We start from the raw sequence: 20,818 nt of genomic DNA on the forward strand, positions 1-20,818 counted from the left end.
ACAACACAACACTAAACAATACATTAATTGCACTATAATGGATAATGGTGACAAACGGTGCCCACACACTGTTAGGGCCTATATAAAGCTGTCCCGACAGCAGAGTCCCAACAGCAGTCCCAACACCTTACCACTGCTACACCTGGCTATCAGCAGAGCCATGTCTGGCAGCCAAACCGTTCATTCAGCCTCATTTACTGCCTTTTAAAAAACATAGCTGATATGGCTGACTTGCCAAAACAAACGTTGTTTCTACTGACAATTGAGATGTACAAACTATGGCATAAGGGGACGACGAGCGGATAAGAGGCAATCCGTAATTTCGATGAAGACATTAATGAGCGAGCTAGGACGGACATAGTCAATATAACTATTTGTTCAGCATTTTTTAAATGTACAGCAACAGAATTCAGAACATAGGCCATTCTTACAGTGTACTCCCTGTACACCAAGTCAGAACCGTAGGATAAATAAAGGGGGCATATAAGCAGACAATGAAAGCTCTTACAATATTTGATGATTAGATTTCTATAAAACAGGCTATAGGCTACATGTGCACCACCAAGTCAGAACAGTAGGCAATAAAATAAAATCACGTCCGGTTGTGATACAGCTTGGAATTGAACCAGGGTCTGTAGTGACACCTCTAGCACAGGGATGCCGTGCCTTAGACTGCTGCGCCACTCAAGAGGGGAAAGGGAACCAAATTATTAGGGTGAGGCACATGGGCTATTAACAGCTTACTACACAACATACACTTAGTATTACTTTCTCAGCTACAGTATACACATCTCCCTGGCATATTACATCATTTATACAGCAGCATAAAATACATTTTTGGACTCACCTTTTTGTGCTGTGCTCATTTCAATAGGAAGGTAGCCGGTGGTCCTTTGTGGGCAAATTCTGTCATCAAACTTTGTCATCAAAGTCTGGCCTTCTCTGGATTTATGGTGCTTTCAAAACAACTGAGAACTCGGAAAAAAACAAGGTTGAATCATGATGACGTCAGTGATCTTCAGGTCGGAGCTCTAGAAAGAGGCCCGAGTTCCCGACTTGCAATTCTGAGTTGGGTGACTGTTCAAAACGTATTTTTACAGTCAGAGCAAATTTTTTTCAGAGTACCCAGTTGTCTTGAACTCACTGAAATCAGATTTCCCAGTTCTGAGTTTCCAGTTGTTTTGAGCGCGGCAGAAGTCATGCTGGATTGACACCATGAACAATGTTGAATGTTTATCCTTTTAAGGTTGGACAAGAGACCCTTAAACCCAGACTTGGGACCACACACACACTTCACTGAATAGCAGGCTAGTGATTGCTTTGCAATGCTTGGTTAGCCACTGATTCCTTCCAAACCACTCATTGTTGAATTTGCGATTTCTAACTTGTTGTGTAATCTTAATGTCCAATGGCCGATGAGCACCGATACGTTTTATCTATCATTTCTCTTCATATGACAAGGATTAAAAAGGATTTGCCAGTAGATTGTCGACTTGATTCATGATGATGACTGCTAGCTAAGATTTTGAAAGTATGATGTTGACATGATCAGTCCAATCAAAGCTGCTGTAGATATAATGTGATTTGATGTCATTTTTATCTGTGGCCAATAACCTTGAGCCTTCTTGGATGGGCACTTCTAATGTAACTCTATGGCAGCACCCAAAGGGCTTGAATTTTCTATCTCTACCCTTAGATTTGACGTGGTGTCCCCATGAGTGACAGAACACTGAGCCAATCACAGTGCAACTGGAGAACATTACCAACCCTTACCTCCATATTTCCCGCTGGCTGCACCACCACCACAGAAAGGACTGATAGGTTGAAACATCTGCATTCTGAAGCAGCCTTACTGAAGAAAGCAAAAAAGAGACCAAGTTTGTATGCAGCTTTAAAAAAAAGATTGTTTGCAAACTGATATGTGACACTTATAAATGCCAAAATAACATGCAAAACAGCCCCCCCTCCTCCCCCTCTGTTTGGACACATACTGTGCTCATTCCAGGGTTTTTCTTTAAAAAAAATATTTCTACATTGTAGAATAATAGTGAAGACATCAATACTATGAAATAACACGTATGGAATCATATAGTAACCAAAAAAGTGTTAAACAAATCTAAATTGATTTTATATTTGAGATTCTTCAAAGTAGCCACCCTTTGCCTTGATGACAGCTTTGCACACTCTTTTTTTTGCTAGAAAGGTGGAGCTCGAAATGACGGGTCGCCACTGGACCTATCTATAATATATGTTGTTTATGAGAAATTAGTATAGGAGGGTAGTTTGGAGCTTGCAAGAAAGGCATTTCACTGTTTGTGTCCACGTGACATTACAACTTTAAACTAGTATTTATATAAGATCTGTAGAGATGGAATGCACCTTTTCTGTAATGTACCATGCTTAAATGCTCAGAGGAGGGCGTATTTGTTCAAAAATCTGTACAAAAGTTTTACCACGGTACATAATTTATACTGGACGCTGCCCTGCCCCAGGCGTATAAGTACAGCAACTAGATACTATATATAGAATGAGGTAAGAATGCATCTAGTCAGAGTTGTCCAGGCAGGGGTATTAGCCACATCGTAGTCTCCATGCCTACACTTTTAAAAAGGGATTAATTCACCCGAGCATCACAGACTGGCTGGTGCACATATATGCTCGGATCTCCACTGGCTGGTGCACGGATCTCCACGCTGCGCTTATCTAGCTACTGAGAGAGTGAGACTTCAGTTAACTGTTTTATGTTGAAAGGAAACGTTTATTGAGATGCCATTGGGAAAACATGCACCCTTTTTAAATTGAAATTAGAGATGAGACATTTGCATCTGTTATACTTTTTAGTCACAACTTTGACAAGGTGAGTGACAAACTTTTCAAAATGTTGCGTCAATTTGTGTAGTCTAGTTTTGTTACCTGTTATGTGTTCATTTGAAGACATCAACAAAGTGAACCTGAAATGCATTTATCCCCAAAAACCTTTTACATTCACTTGATTATGTCCATAGATAAATCATGTTCAGTATTTTTGCATCATGACCTTGAAATTGCACAAAAAAACGAGACAATTCTGTTTAATGAAATTTGAATTCCCACAAATAGAAATTAGATAGCCCCAAATAATGTAGCAATAATATAATTCAGATGTCATTATGGAGACGCTACAGGTGCTCACCTGTAGCGTCTCCATAATGACATCTGAATTATATTATGGCCATATTATTTTACATCTGTGCTCTGGTATTCAATTTAACCTCAAACAAACGAGTCTGTTCCTTGTTGACTTAATGCCAAGAAAATGCATATCCGAAAGTTTTTGGTTTTATATTTCTCCACTCATGGGTGAAGTGTCCGCGCGTTTAATTAACTGGGAAATGGGTTAATTCCACACGGACGGATGGATACGGGATGTCTCTCTGAGACCACACCGCTGAGCTCGGCTGACATCGTGCACTCACTCCACAGAGAGGCCACTCAGCTGTGAGGTACGCGCCTGGCCACTGGACATTTCAATTGTTTTCTCTCCTTTAGATTCGGTCACCATCCATGTGTGCACGTTCTCAGTGTGTCTAGTCTATGTCTATTCAGACCTCCCTGGTTGGCAGAGAGAAGGCAAACATTACTATGGCATAGTCACAAATCACAGTGTGGGCTTTTTTGTCACAATGATGGATGGAGGGCTTTATCCTCTCCCTTTGCCTAGAGACTTTATTTTTCATGATACACAAAGAAGTTCCTCATGGAGATTGGACATGCTCATGTGTTTGTTCCTGTATCTGAGGAGACATCACATGGCTCACTCATTGCCAGGTAGAGCAGTACCATGGAAGACTTGTACTGTAGCTTCCAATTCCAAAGGAAATATGTCTGGAGCCTACCACTGCCCTGCCTCCATGGAAAAACACAGTGGTGTGTGAGAGATGGCAGGATGGCTTCCTGGGCATTGGTAGGGATGTACTTTCTCAAAAGTTTGCATTGGGTGACTATGATCAGCGGTGGTGATCACATACAGGTTTCCTAGCAGCCTGGTTCGGTAATAGCTGTGTCTGCCCGAAAATGTCAACTGACACTCCCGCTGCTTAATGAAAAAGTCCAGATTGAGCTCCTTTTAATGACTTGGTTCAACAGTCCCACATCCGTCTCTGTATTTCACATTATATTCTCTATTACACGGTTAATATTGACCTATTCCCAACTGATGTCCAAACTACACTTTTTTCTCAGCCATAGCATACTGTAAAAGGTACATGCACCTTAATCCCACATCTAGGAGATTATTCATTTTTTTTATAAGGTTCTAATTTCTTGCCTGCTGCTACTGGTTCTTATTGTAACGGGAGGGGTCCATAGGTCTGCCTGAGCTGTGGCCTAGGAATGTGGGGGAGCATCACTCTCTCTCTCACACAGCTGTTCAGCTAGGAATGTTTACTGTCAGCCATTTTATCTCTTTCTTGCTCATAGACCACAGTCAGATTTATGGCACTAGATGGCAGCACAGGAGGCTTTCGATTCTCTATATTCTTGTCATGGATTAATATAATTCAATCCATGCCACTTGCATTATGTTAGAGGCTCTGCTGTCTGCTTTAAAGAGAAAAGTTATGAGTTTGGTTTTGGTTTTGTATTCCATGCTGAGAAGATAATAAGGTAATAGATCGGTAAGAATACTTGTGGAGCTTTGCCCTCTTGAATAATGTGTAGTAGTCTGAGAGACAGGGAATACAGTGCTTGACCTATGACCCTACCTCCACACTTCAACTTCAAATTAATAATGAATGCCTCGACACTGACAGGCAGCCACATTAGTAGTCTGGTGATGATTTAAAACTTAGGATTTGAAATTGACACTCAGTCATGCCTCATAAGAAACAGATCAGATAGACTCAATATTATAAAAAATACTGGGGAGAAATACAGCTTGATAGAATGGGGGGTGGTTTGCATTACATTTTGGGCTGTAATTATATGTGCCACAACAAATGTGCTATAACAAATTGACAAATACTTACATACATATACAGAACTCATATGGTTGTCTTTGTAAGAATATGTCGAAGATAAATACACAACGCAGAGACAAGAGTACGAGAATAGAACTAACGATCAATGGAAATTAGGTTTTATTCTGTAATAGGAAGTTATTGATCAATGGTTCAGAGACATGGGAGGAATATGTCTTCTGAAATAGGATACTTGTTATTTGGTCATGGGCTAGTTTTATTGCAAGGAGTTCTAATTGGTCAACCACAGGCTAGGGTTGGGTTATAAAACTACATGCTGTCCCTTTGTTCTGTGGAGAGAGATTCACTGGAGAGAACCACAGGAGAGAATCACTGTGAGAGCATCACCAAGGACAGGGGAGAATGACCATCTAACTCCCCGTATGATTTGTCCTCTTTGAATAAACCTATTTTCCTCCCCCTGATTTGCTTTGGAGTTTGTGTTATTGAAGAATAACATACATTGCTAACATCTTACATATTGCTTTGGTGACATGAAAATAATCTGTTTTGTCCTCCCTACAGTTCCTGAATGGAGAATAAGGCCATGTACCTGAGTACATATGAAGAGAGGGAGAACGGATCCTTCTATGAGGAGGGCTACGATGGCAGAAACCTATCAAAGCTCAACCTGTGTGAAGATGGTAAAGAAGCCATGTCACTTCTTATCCTGTATAAATCCTTCCCCTTGACCTTTCACACGTTTGCCCAGAGGCTTATAATCACCCTCACACATTCACACACACAGCATACTATCAGCACGTCGTGCTTTTTCACCACTCGCTGGGTAAGGGAAATCTGCAGACCCCAGGAGTCAGATTTCCCTTTCCCTTTTCCTTATATTTGCAGTTACAAGCATACCTCTAAAAAGGCCATGACCAAATCGGGTCAAATCGTCTTTGAATTCTGCCATTGATGTAAGAACTCATTTTGTACCTCCATATGTGATGTGCTCATATTTCAGCTCATGGAGTGATGCAAGCAGAGTCCCTTTGACCCTACTTGGTCATGGCCTTTTTAGAGGATATGCTTGTAACTGCAAAGGTAAATATAGGAAATCTGACTCCTGGGGTCTGCCGAGTTCTCTCACCCAGCGAGCGGTCAATAAAGACTAAGTGCTGATAGTATGTTGTGTGTGTGAATGTGTGAGGGTGTTGGGCTTGGTCAGGTGCAGTTGAACAAATCAACTGTACAGTGTTCACAAGTTAGGACCTCCGGCATGCCACGCTGGTGGGAAATGCTTATCAAGCCTTAACAGATTCAGTACAAATTCAGTTGGCCTCTACTTGTCCAACTCAACTAATCTGTCCCTAAGCTGCCAAGCATACTCACTGTAAACATTCAAGGATCCTGTTGCCATCACACAACCTATAAAAAAGCCAGGCTGAACATGCAGCCACATAATGCCACATTAACTTGTGTTCTTTGGTGTTGTGTCCAATGTATTACAGCGTCTATGTCTTAATGTTGCAGGAATTTTTAAACGTAGAAGTTCTGTTCTGCTCCATCTCTATAAATATTAATTCTCTCATTGCCTGATGTCACCTTGTGTTTAGACTTAATTGACCCCTATGAATGTCTAAGATAAGTAAATATTGTAATGTATATTTGCTATATCAGGGTGAATGGTAATGGGCTATATGATATACATGACGCCATACAAAGCACCAGCGTTTTTCTGTGGAAGGTTTATTTACATGATTTCTTTTTCACAGGAAAACTAGTGTGATTTAGTATTTAGTACAAATTCAACTGAAAAATTTCAATTTACCCACCCTTTAACATTTGCATCCTGTAGCACAAACTCAAAAAAGTTCTGGGACAATGTAAAGTCCATGGAGAATAAGAGCACCTCCTCCCAGCTGCCCACTGCACTGAGGCTAGGAAACACTGTCACCAGTGATAAATCCACTATAATTGAGAATTTCAATAAGCATTTTTCTACGGCTGGCCATGATTTCCACCTGGCTACCCCTACCCCGGTCAACAGCCCTGCACTCCCCACAGCAAATCGCCCAAGCCTCCCCCATTTCTCCTTCACCCAAATCCAGATAGCTGATGTTCTGAAAGAGCTACAAAATCTGGACCCCTACAAATCAGCCAGGCTAGACAATCTGGACCCTCTCTTTCTAAAATTATCTGCCAAAATTATTGCAACCCCTATTACTAGGCTGTTCAACCTCTCTTTCGTATCGTCTGATATTCCCAAAGATTGGAAAGCAGCCGCGGTCATCCCCCCCCTCTAAGGCCTTTGAAAGCCAAGTTAACAAACAGATCACCGACCATTTCGAATCCCACTGTACCTTCTCCGCTATTCAATCTGGTTTCAGAGCTGGTCATGGGTGCACCTCAGCCATGCTCAAGGTCCTAAACGATATCATAACCGCCATCGATAAGAGACAATACTGTGCAGCCGTATTCAACGACCTGGCCAAGGCTTCGACTCTGTCAATCACCACATTCCTATCGGCAGACTCAACAGCATTGGTTTCTCAAATGATTGCCTCACCTGGTTCACCAACTACTTCTCTGATAGAGTTCAGTGTGTCAAATCGGAGGGCCTGTTGTCCAGACCTCTGGCAGTCTCTATGGGGGTGCCACAGGGTTCAATTCTCGGGCCGACTCTTTTCTCTGTATACATCAATGATCTTGATGTATACAGAGATCTTGATGCTCTTGCTCTTGGTGATTCTCTGATCCACCTCTACGCAGACAACACCATTCTGTATACTTCTGGCCCTTCTTTGGACACTGTGTTAACTAACCTCCAGACGAGCTTCAATGCCATACAACTCTCCTTCCGTGGCCTCCAAATGCTCTTAAATGGAAGTAAAACTAAATGCATGCTCTTCAACCGATCGCTGCCCGCACCTGCCCGCCCGTCCAGCATCACTACTCTGGATGGTTCTGACTTAGAATATGTGGACAACTACAAATACCTAGGTGTCTGGTTAGACTGTAAACTCTCCTTCCAGACTCACATTAAGCATCTCCAATCCAAAATTAAATCTAGAATCGGCTTCCTATTTCGCAACAAAGCATCCTTCACTCATGCTGCCAAACATACCCTCGTAAAACTGACCATCCTACCGATCCTTGACTTCGGAGATGTCATTTACAAAATAGCCTCCAACACTCAACTCAACAAATTGGATACAGTCTATCACAGTGCCATCCGTTTTGTCACCAAAGCCCCATATACTACCCACCACTGCGACCTGTATGCGCTCGTTGCCTGGCCCTCACTTCATACTCGTCACCAAACCCACTGTATTGGTACAATTGAAACCACCATGCTGTAGGGCTACAGAGCAGGCTCAAGACTGTTTATGGGAAATGGGTTGAGGGCCTTGTCTTCTAGAGAAGTCTCCTCTGTGATTTCAGAGCTATATGCTCCACAGAGAGAAAGAGAGACAAGGAAGGATTGGGGAGACTACTCATTTTTAGTCTTGTGCCTGGGATTGCTTGCCAGGAGAACATAAAATGAAAGTGTGTAATACTTTCCCCTTGGTCTCTCTCAGGGCTTATGTCTCCTCGAAATAAGACAATGTGCTTCATGACCTAATAGCATTAGACACTTTGGAATTTATATCAGATTCCTATTGGACTGAGATCTTCTTTGCCTGAATAATGTCTTCTGTCACCCTACTTCTGGGCCTATTTGACCAGCGTTGAATGTTTCCTCAGCAACAACAGTTTAATCTAAACAGCTTCCTCACAAGCACATGACACATACACAAACTCCCAACTAGAATGCCACGATGACAGTTTTATGTTCAACCTGGACAGTGTGTTAAGGGGTTAAATTACCGATTGTAGCTATTATTGCTCTGTATCTGTGTGGCAGCCCTGTGATGTACAGTATGGTGCAGTGGTGACCAATAGATCTCAGGCCAAATGCCAGACATGCAGACTTTGTTTTGACTCTCATGCTGACTACAATATCAGCCCAGTGAAGAATCAAGGCTGCCAACTCGCTACGTCAGTACTAATAGAACAATAATACAATCATTTGGGGGGATTTTTAGCACTCATAAAGTCTATGTTATGAGAGATGGCCGCAACAATGCAACAAGTCATTCAGTTGACAGTCAGGCATGCATTTTTATGTAGGACCTTTTCATCACTGCATAAGAATATTATCCTCATGACATTTTATCCTCATTTCATACAGCTTCTTTTATCCTCATGGCCCCTCAATTCAGACCCCCTCTAAGAGCCGTTGTATCCATCTTTGTCTTCCAATTCTAAAGATATGTTTTCTTTTCAGCTGTTTCTGCCAAGAGAAGAAAGCCAGACAATTGCTGCAGCCACCTGAACTCCCTGTCTGCCATCAAGTATGCCATCGTGTCTCTATACATCTTGGTACTCCTGAGCATCTTTGGTCTCTGTTTAGCAGGTAAGTCAAGTCACTTGAGTTACAAAGCATGTTATTGCCAAGCTGTCTATCTAAGAGTTTATATACACAAACCACATCAGCTCTATCTGGCTGGTTGAGTGAAATAAGATAAATACCTTATTGGACACTGTCAGTGTTATTCCAGTTCCCAAGAACTGTATATATTATGCTATTCTTTACATTTTTCTCTGTGGGATCAAATGTGATTGAACTCAACGACATACACTGTCTGAAGCGGGTATTCTGGTTGACTTAAAGTGAAAAACAGAATGAGTTGAGATGTGTTCAGTTCTTAAGTTCTTCAACTGAAATTTCAAATTGTTAGTCCATCTGGTTTCACTTGAGAACTCTGGTCTCCAGCCGTTTGCAACCAATGACATCAGTGATCCCACAAGATTAAGAATTAATGGGAAAACCTATGGCTACTGCCACATTAAAACAGTTAGTCTGTCTCAGGAAACACATAAGGATTGTGCTTTGCAATTGTACTTCACTTTAAACATAAGCGACTGCCTATTTCAGTTTATGGATTAAGAGACATTTTTGGTAATTTGAGAAAAGCCATTTCTTTGTACATTTGGAGAGTGTAGCTTGAGACCAATGAAAGCAGTAGGAAAAGCAGCTTTTAGTAAAATCAAACAGACTGTAGCTTTGATTGTCGACAGGCTGTCTTCCCAAACAATGGCATTGGCAAAGGCCTATAGAGTAGTTGTAACATTCTTGGAACAATACTTTTTTCTTAAGTAACCAACCCTGACATATGACTAAGGTTACCTGAGACATACTGCAATCCTCATCTTTAAAAGTTATGGTGCTGAAAGAGGGCTACACTTCCCTATGGTATTTCTCAGTCATGTACCTGCCTCAGTGCATTACTTATGTGACATTGTGGAGAGAGAGGCCATGTGGATGGATTTGGCATGCAGAGACTGACAGGAACGTGTTTCCAATACTCCACGGCCCCTGGAGGGACTCCACCATGGCCATCTTGGCTCTCACAGGGTCCGTGTGTGTGTGTTGTGTGTTATGGTTGAGGAGAAACTGGACTCCCATCAACACGTTCGAGAGAGCTCGCCCATGGTGCTGCCTGGCGGCTGAGGACCTTTCCTTCCACTCCTGGAAGTTGTGTCGTCAGGTAATGCAGTGCTGCACGGTCTGTAACAGTGTCATTAATCAGTCTTGACAGAGCTGTGCCTAGAGCCTCTCCTCCTCACCTCCAGGCCTGGGTCTTTGTGTCTGGGGAGGGATGTCTATAACGTGACTTGCCAGGGTTAGAATCTATGCCCTGGTGACCTTTGGTGTATCAGACCTGGGAAACACCTTGGTGTTTTAGTTAGATGTGAGCAGCAGGACTAACATAAAGGGGAGTGATGTGGAGTCAATGTTTTGACGGTCTTTCAAAACGAATAACCATTCTGGGGGAAGTTTGAAGTTGGATTTATGGAAAGATTTTTTTGTTGTCGTTGTGTATCGCTGGCTTTGTGACACAGCCATAATACAGTTAAGCTAGAATCCTTAAAGCTGAAACTCACATGTTCGTTTGGGATATTACAACAAAGAAGTTACTGCAAACCAATGGCGTTCGGGACCATTTAAGATGTAAGGAGGACGATCATTTCTTTATGAGTATAGCTTTTTTTCTATTACAGCATATTGGATGACTGACTGGGATGACTCCATTCACCCAGTTGAATGTCACATCGATAGGTTTAGGTTACTACATGATACAAACATTTTCCCTATACCCATCATGAGGTTGCTACAACCTAGCCTATGAATGAAAGTTTACAATGTAGGTGCAAACAGGTCGAGAGAAAGATTTGAGGTGACAGACAGTGACACATGGACAGAGAGTGACACATTCAATATTGCCTTGCACACTCTTGCCTGCATCTAGCTGATCTAGGGTGTAATCATTAGTCCAACAGTTGCAAAAGTGAGTTTCTATTGGACAACTTCAGGTATGTTTATCCCCGTTTCGTTTAATTTGCATCTTCGTTTAAGAAAGGTTTTTCAAAGGAATCGGCGGAATGAATATACTCCTAATCACTTTCATAGGCACATATAAACAGCTCATTGTATATATAATTCCTTCTCACATCTATGTGCTCTCCTCCTCTCACCTTTTCCCTTTGCTTATGGACTTCAGTGCACAACACATCACCTGTCTGTGACCAGGCGATAAAAAACTTTCCAAGCCAAACCTTCATAAATGCTACACACAGCCTACATTGTTGTCACCATATTAGCTAAAGTAACATCAACGTCAACATAGCTAATAGAACTAACACGTTAGTAAACCTGCTACAATCATGCAGTGCAGTGTACAGCTAGTAAGCAGTTTAGCAGTTAATCCAGAGGGCCCCGGTGGTAAAACCAAAAGCTTACCTTGACTTGGAAGAGTTCCATTGTTGGATAGTCATAGCCAGCTAGCTAACATAGCATCCCTCTGTTTGAGCTGGTTGTTTGAGTAGGCTAAACTAGCTAGCTGCGTTGGTTAGTTAAGTAAGTGAAAGTTAATTTTTTTCAACTAAATCTCTCCCTCTCTCTCTTGCTCCTCCATTTTTGAAGAAATTAATTTGTTCAAAACTGCTCAACTATTGTCTTTCTCTCTCTTTGAGTCAACAACTCACCACATGTTATGCACTGCGGTGCTAGCTAGCTGTAGCTTATGCTTTCAGTACTAGATTCATTCTCTGATCCTTTAATTGGGTGGACAACATGTCAGTTCATGCTGCACGAGCTCTGATAGGTTGGAGAATGTCCTCCGGAAGTTGTCATAATTACTGTGTACGTCTATGGAAGGGGGTGAGAACCATGAGTCTCCTAGGTTTTGTATTTAAGTCAATGTACCCAGAGGAGGACGGAAGCTAGTTGTCCTCTGGCTACACCATGGTACTATCCTACAGAGTACTGTTGAGGCTACTGTAGACCTTCATTGCAAAACAGTGTGTTTTAATCAATTATTTGGTGGCATATGAATATATTTTGTATAGTTGGATGGATAACTTTTTAAATGGATAACTTTTTAAATGTTTCACTCTTTTTATTTTTATGAAATTTACTGAGGAGGATGGTCCTCTCCTTCCTCCTCTGAGGAGCCAACCACTGCTGCAAACAGCAAACACAGTTTTCTCTCCTTGGACATCATTGCATGATCTCAGTGGTGATTTTAGCATGTAAATCTTGGTGGGGCAAAAAAGAAATTGGGATGCATGCCAGCAAAGCCACTACACAACACAACACTAAGCAATACATGAATTGCACTATAACGGTGACAAATTGTGCCCACAAATGGTTAGGGTCTACATAAAGCTGTCCCAACAGCAGAGTCCCAACAGCAGAGTCCCAACAGCAGTTCCAACACCTTACCACTGCTACACCTGGCTATCAGCAGAGCCATGTCTGGCAGCCAAACCGTTCATTCAGCCTCATTTACTGCCTTTTAAAAAACATAGCTGATATGGCTGATTTGCTTAAACAAATGTGGTTTCTACTGACAATTGAGATATACAAACTATGGCATAAGGAGACGACGAGCGGATAAGAGGCAATCCGTAATTTCGATTAAGACATTAATGAGCGTGCGACGACGGACGTAGTCAATATAACTATTTGTTCAGCACTTTTGAAATGTACAGCAACAGAATTCAGAACATGTGCTGATCTTACAGCGTACTCCCTGTACACCAAGTCAGAACCATAGGATAAATAAAGGGGGCATATAAGCAGACAATGAAAGCTCTTACAATATTCAATGATTACATTTCTCTAAAAGGTTATAGGCTACATGTGCAGCAACACCGAGTCAGAACAGTAATGTTAGGAGAAATTAAGAGGTGAAAATAGACCAAATTGTCAGGGTGAGGCACATTGAACGCCGTTTGGGTCTTTGCGTGTCAAAAAAGATACACGTCACAGCACACTATTTGACGTGTTAAACAAGCTTTAAATTTGACACGTCAAATAACAGAATTCTATTACAGAATGTTGTGTGTGTGTAAGGACCGACGCTGGGAGACGAGAAGCAAGTACAGGGAGTGAATATTTAATGGATAATAGACAAGAAACAAACAAGAACAGCATCTGGACAGGGGAAAATGTAACAACATCAATGCTGACACAGGGAACAAACTGAGGAGCAGACAGATATAGAGGGGCAATCAACAAAGTAAAGGAGTCCAGGTGAATCCAATGAGCGCTGATGCACGTAATGATGGTGACAGGTGTGCGTAATGAAGGGCAGCCTGGTGCCCTTGAGTGCCAGAGAGGGGAAGCGGGAGTAGGCGTGACAGTGAGCTGAATTTGCTCATGCAAGCCAAGCGCCACCACTACTATCAGTAGCACTGTCAAACCTGTACAAAAAAGTTTTTTTTAAATCACACACCGTACAATACCGCATTGGTGAAAATAGACCAAATTATTAGGGTGAGGCACATGGGCTACTAATAGCTTACTACATAACATACACTTAGTATTACCTTCTTAGCTACAGTATACATATCTCCATGGCATATTACATCATTTATGCAGCAGCATACAATACATTTTTGGACTGACCTTGTGATCTGCTCACTTAAACAGGAAGGTGGCGCGATGGTCCTTTGTGGGCAAATTTTGTCATCAAAGTCTGGTATTCTCTTGATTTATGCTGGGAACTCTGAAAAAAAGCACACAGCCACTCCATTGAATAGCAGGCTAGTGGTTTCTTTGCAATAGTTGCAGTTAGCCACTGATTCCTTCCAAACGACTCATTGTTGAATTTGCGATTTCCAACTTGTTGCGTAATCTTTATGTCCAAAGGCCGATGAGCACCGATATGTTTTATCTATAATTGCTCTTCATTATTTCTCTTCATATGACAAGGATTAAAAAGGATTTGCCAGTAGATTGTCGACTTGATTCATGATGATGACTGCTAGCTAAGACTTTGAAAGACTTTGAAAGCTACTGTACATGTAACGTGATTTGACGTCATTTTATCTGTGGACAATGACCTTGAGCCTTCTTGGAAGGGCACTTGTAATATAACTCTATGGCAGGACCCAAAGTGCTTACATTTTGGATGTAAGGCCTCAAGCTTGGCGATGACGTAGTGTCCCCATGAGTGACAGAACATTGAGCCAATCATGGCGCAATGCTCCTATTTTCTGCTGGTTTGCCCCACCACCACAGAAAGCACTGAACTAGGCTGAAACACCTGCATTTTGGAGCTGCCTTACACAAAAGAAAAAAAGAAAAAAACAGACCATGTTTGCATGTGGCTTTATTAACTCAATTATTTTTATTGATATGTGACACGTATAATGCCAAAATAGCATGCAAAACAGGCAAGTCCACTCCCAAAAAGTATATATATATATATATATATATATATGTGTGTGTCAGTGTTCCAGGTGAATGGAATGAAGCGGAGTCAGGCGCAGGACACAGGTATGAGTAAAGCCACGATCTTTACTCAACATCAACAATAATCCAACAAGGATAAACATAAACAATCCAGAACACGTACACGGAACCACTTGACAAACACAATCACGCACAAAACAAAAGGGGCAGCCAAAGGGTTAAATAAGGAACATGATTATGGATTGGAAACCAGGTGTGTACAATGAAGACAAAACAAAACGAAAATGAAACATGGATCGGTGGTGACTAGAAAGACGGTGACGTCGACCGCTGAACGCCGCCCGAACAAGGAGAGGGACCAACTTCGGCGGAAGTCGTGACAATATGTATTTTTTGCTAAAAATGTGGGGCTCAGCCCCACCTGCCCTGAATGTCAGATCCCCACTGCACGCTCTATAGAACAGCAAAATATGTACTGTAAAAAATTATTGGATGCTCCTTTTTTCCGTTTTCATCAACAAAACAAAAACAATAACAAAGCCACTGGAGGCAAACAGTGGCACTGTTTCCCCAAATGTGGATTCTTACTTTAAACCAATTTAGAATTATACTGTTGTTGCCTAGATTGATTTGGAAAAATCTAGAGCATCTGAAAGGAATCAGGCTCTTGGTATCCATGGCGGACAAATTATATCCTAGTGACCAATTTAACATTAATAAAGTAATGTTCCACTGTTAGATTCTGGCTCTATAACCGAGAGAAAACATGCAGTGTTGGTCAGTAAACCACACCTCTGCATTATTAGTAATGAGGGAAGTTCCCGGACACAGACTTAAGCCCTGTTGGGTTGGTGAACAGCGGGAATCTAGATGATTAACTCTTTGTGTAATCTCTAGGGAATTTCACACATGCCTTTCCAACTCTTCCCATTAGGACCATAATAACTGAAGTTCTGTAGGTGGATATGGGCCGAGGCAAAGCCAAGGCATTACTGCAGCCAACATGCAATACCATTGACATCATTTGAAAAGGAAGACGAAATCGTGGGAGACAAACACTGTCATGGAGGTATTTAGAAATGTATGGTTCAGCATAAAGCTAATTTAAAAAGTAATCAAACAGAGCTTTCAAATAGTCCCTGTGAAATGAAATGTGGATTATTCGAGAGGGTGAATGAGACTAACATAACATAATGACTGCTGTGGAGGGGGACATTTCACAGGGACCCTGCCAAGTTTCCAGTGTGAACCAACACCCATCCATTTTTTAATCCACATTTGCTTTTCATTTGTGTCCATTTGTGAATATTTATGAGGTTTCCCTATATGACCTGGGCAGGGCTCTGCTTCAACCTCCTAGCCAGCACATTAAATATCCAGGCCTGACATCTGAACCTTTAATCCATGCTTTTGGATAGATAAGAGAGAGGGGCTATATCACTCCAAGTCATTCAGATGTACTCGCTGACTCATGCTGAGAGATCACAGCTCTGTAAGGTCGGAGAAGGCACGGCATGAATACAGATCTGAACCCTGTGCTCCCGTATCAAAGGATGTTCTCAAACTTTCCATAGACCGACTGTATTGGTACACCTCTGTCCACGGAATGGCTGTTGCAGCTGTTAAACAGTTGAACAGTTTACATACAATCAAAGTCATCTACTACTTAGTAGCATTAGTATAACTACACATTACTCTGACAATCACAATAACTATTACCCTACTACTCAGGAATTGAGATGGGATTTTTTTATTTTTTTTATTTATTTATTTAACCTTTATTTAACCAGGTAGGCAAATTGAGAACACGTTCTCATTTACAATTGCGACCTGGCCAAGATAAAGCAAAGCAGTTCGACACATACAACAACACATAGTTACACATGGAGTAAAACAAACATATAGTCAATAATACAGTGAAAAAAATAAGTCTATATACAATGTGAGCAAGTGAGGTGAGATAAGGGAGGTGAAGGCAAACAAATATATGTATAAATAAATAAAAATATAAAAAGGCCATGGAGGCGAAGTGAGTACAACACAGCAAGTAAAATAAAAACTAAAAAACACTGGAATGGTTGGTTTGCAGTGGAAGAAAGTGCAAAGTAGAGACAGAAATAATGGGTGCAAAGGAGCAAAATAAATTAATAAATAAATACAGTAGGTAAAGAGGTAGTTGTTTGGGCTAAATTGTAGATGGGTTATGTACAGGTGCAGTAATCTATGAGCTGCTCTGACAGCTGGTGCTTAAAGCTAGTGAGGGAGATAGGTGTTTCCAGTTTCAGAGATTTTTGTAGTTCGTTCCAGTCATTGGCAGCAGAGAACTGGAAGGAGAGGCGTCCAAAGGAAGAATTGGTTTTGGGGGTGACTAGAGAGATATACCTGCTGGAGCGCGTGCTACAGGTAGGTGCTGCTATGGTGACCAGCGAGCTGAGATAAGGGGGGACTTTACCTAGCAGGGTCTTGTAGATGACCTGGAACCAGTGGGTTTGGCGACGAGTATGAAGCGAGGGCCAGCCAACGAGAGTGTACAGGTCGCAGTGGTGGGTAGTATATGGGGCTTTGGTGACAAAACGGATGGCACTGTGATAGACTGCATCCAATTTATTGAGTAGGGTTTTGGAGGCTATTTTGTAAATGACATCACCGAAGTCGAGGATTGGTAGGATGGTCAGTTTTACAAGGGTATGTTTGGCAGCATGAGTAAAGGATGCTTTGTTGCGGAATAGGAAGCCAATTCTAGATTTAACTTTGGATTGGAGATGTTTGATGTGAGTCTGGAAGGAGAGTTTACAGTCTAACCAGACACCTAGGTATTTGTAGTTGTCCACATATTCTAAGTCAGAGCCGTCCAAAGTAGTGATGTTGGACAGGCGGGAAGGAGCAGGCAGCGATCGGTTGAAGAGCATGCATTTGGTTTTACTTGTATTTAAGAGCAGTTGGAGGCCACGGAAGGAGAGTTGTATGGCATTGAAGCTCGCCTGGAGGGTTGTTAACACAGTGTCAAAAGAAGGGCCAGAAGTATACAGAATAGTGTCGTCTGCGTAGAGGTGGATCAGAGAATCACCAGCAGCAAGAGCGACATCATTGATGTAAACAGAGAAGAGAGTCATTCACGGGCATTTATTGGTGGTGACGGATGGAAGAGCCGAGGACAGTAAGGAGGGAACAATGGAGAGAACAGAGAAAATAGAGATACAACAGTTAGATTAGCCTAAATCTCAGAAGCTGAGCAGAGCAGTGAATACAAATCAAAGCACTCTATGTTTTATGGCTACTCGACCTCAGCACATGATGTTGAGAGTGTGTGAGAAGTGAGTTACCCGGCTAGTGTTTAGTTTCCAGTTCAAAATGAACTCCCAGTGGGAACTCCCTGATTATGTCTGGCTCTCTCAGCTGCCTGATAGGGCTTAACAGTGTTTCAGAGAGTGTTCCACTGAGTTTAACAAACTTTAGGATCCTTGCACTCAGTTATATAAATGCTGCTGTGTGCATGGAAAGCAATTGCACTTTTGATCCTCCATGTTTATGAGGACAATTCATGGACTTGTTTGGCCAATGTTCTTAGATGTGAAGGGACCGGTGCAGTGAAGAGGAAAAAATCTGCAAAAAATAAAAATAAAAATGTCAACCCAAAAAGAGGATGTCACTGAGAACATTTATTATTTTAATGAATCACTGTGCTCATTCCCACTGTCAAGAACTAATAGTGAAGAGAGGCAGGTTACTATTCTAGGTACATAACTCATGTGTAATTTTTTGAATCAGAATTTACTACTATTTCTATTTCAATAGCAAAAGAAATTGCAGCTGCTTTAAAAAAAACTTGAGCTACATGAGTCTGTATAAATGGACCCTATGACTCATAATCAAGTGGTGCCTAGTTAATCAACACAGCTATGTGAGCTATAACCCCTTTACAGTGGGTGGATGTTTCAAAGCATGAAAACACCAGGATTTGCTGGAAAGCAAAGTGGTTTATGGGTAATAAAATAACCGCTCCCCAAACCTTTTCCTGCGTAGTCCTGTTCTACAAACAATATTAAACAAACCAGAGAGACCTGTTCAGATCATCTATTGTTTTAAAGGCCGACTAGTAGCCTAGTCACAATGGACTTGGACACATACTGTACACATTATTTGGGTCATGATACATTGATTTCCAATGTATTTGAATGTACAGTATGTTGACTAATTTGAATGCATACAGAACCTGATTTAAACAATATATATATATATTTGTGTTTAATTCACCTTTATTTAACCAGGTAGGCCAGTTGAGAACAAGTTCTCATTTACAACTGCGACCTGGCCAAGATAAAGCAAGGCAGTGCGACAAAAACAACGACAGAGTTACACATAAACAAACGTACAGTCAATAACACAATAGAAAAGAAAAATATCAAAAGATCTATGTACAGTCTGTGCAAATGTAGAAGAGTAGGGAGGTAAGCAATAAATAGGCCATAGAGGTGAAATAATTACAATTTAGCATTAATACTGGAGTGATATATGTGCAGATGATGATGTGCAAATAGAGACACTGGGGTGCAAAAGAGCAAGAGGGTAAGTAATAATATGGGGATGAGGTAGTTGGGTGTGCTATTTACAGATTAGCTGTGCACAGGTACAGTGATCGGTAAGCTGCTCTGACAGCTGATGCTTAAATTTAGAGAGGGAGATATAAGACTCCAGCTTCAGTGATTTTTGCAATTCGCTCCAGTCATTGGCAGCAGAGAACTGGAAGGAAAGGCAGCCAAAGGAAGTGTTCGCTTTGGGGATGACCAGTGCAATATACCTGCTGGAGCGCGTGCTACGGGTGGGTGTTGCTTCAGGGGGTGCTGAGATGTTTGCCGGGGTAGGGGTAGCCAGGTGGAAAGCATGGCCAGCCGTGGAAAAATGCTTATTGAAATTATTGATTATCGTAGATTTATTGGTGGTGACGGTGTTTCCTATCCTCAGTGCAGTGGGCAGCTGGGAGGAGGTGCTCTTATTCTTCATGGACTTTACAGTGTCCCAAAACCTTTTGAAATGAGTGCTACAGGAAGTAAATTTCTGTTTGAAAAAGCTAGCCTCAGCTTTCCTAACTGACTGAGTATATTGGTTCCTGACTTCCCTGAAAAGTTGCATATCGCGGGGGCTATTCGATGTTAATGCAGACGCCACAGGATGTGTTTGTGCTGGTCTAGGGCAGTCAAGGCTGGGGTGAACCAAGGGCTATATCTGTTCTTAGTTCTTTATTTTTTGAATGGGGCATGCTTATTTAAGATGGTGATGAAAGCACTTTTTTAAGAGCAACCAGGCATCCTCTACTGACAGGATGAGGTCAATTTCCTTCCAGGATACCCAGGCCTGGTCGATTAGAAAGACCTGCTCGCTGAAGTGTTTTAGGGAGCGTTTGACAGTGATGATGGGTGGTTGTTTGACCGCGGACCCATTACGCAAGCAGGCAATGAGGCAGTGATCGCGGAGATCCTGGTTGAAGACAGCAGAGGTGTATTTAGAGGGCAGGTGTCACGTTCCTGACCTGTTTTCTGTTAGTTTTATGTGTTAGTTGGTCAGGACGTGAGTTTGGGTGGGCATTCTATGTTGTGTGTTTCTATGTTGGTTTAGGGTTGCCTGGTATGGCTCTTAATTAGAGGCAGGTGTTTTGCGTTCCTCTAATTAAGAGTCATATTTAGGTAGGTTGTTTCACTGTGTTCGTTGTGGGTGGTTGTCTCCTGTGTCAGTGTTTGTCGCACCATACGGGACTGTTCGGTTTGTGTTGTACATCGTCATTTTTATGTGTAGGCTATTTTCCCTGTTCGTGCGTTCTCGTGTTTAATGTAAGTTCGTCGTTCAGGTCTGTCTACTCCGTTTGTTGTTTTGTTAGTTTATAGTGAAGTTCGTGTTTTCGTCTTGTCTTTAATAAATATTATGTGTTCACAACCCGCTGCGCCTTGGTTCCCTCAATACTCCTCCTTTTCGGTTGAAGAGGAGGAGGACCACCGTTACAGAACCACCCACCAAATAACCAGAACCAAGCAGCGGTGTAAACGGAGTAAGGGACAGCGCAAGAAGGAGGAATGGACTT

At 41.8% G+C, this 20,818-nt stretch overlaps 1 protein-coding gene across 1 annotated transcript in view; it reads left to right on the forward strand.

Moving 5' to 3' along the window:
• Positions 1–2,250: 2,250 nt before the first annotated feature.
• The window catches only part of LOC139556313 (scavenger receptor class A member 5-like), a 63,149-nt gene continuing 44,581 nt past the window's right edge, over positions 2,251–20,818 (forward strand). Inside the window, exons 1-3 of the mRNA XM_071370133.1 lie at positions 2,251–2,857; positions 5,523–5,641; positions 9,268–9,396. Of these exons, the coding sequence (XP_071226234.1) occupies positions 5,530–5,641; positions 9,268–9,396 (241 nt within the window). The 5' untranslated portion in view covers positions 2,251–2,857; positions 5,523–5,529. The remainder of the gene's footprint in view (positions 2,858–5,522; positions 5,642–9,267; positions 9,397–20,818) is intronic.

Source organism: Salvelinus alpinus, chromosome 27 (assembly GCF_045679555.1).
Source record: "Salvelinus alpinus chromosome 27, SLU_Salpinus.1, whole genome shotgun sequence".
Lineage (NCBI taxonomy): Eukaryota > Metazoa > Chordata > Actinopteri > Salmoniformes > Salmonidae > Salvelinus > Salvelinus alpinus.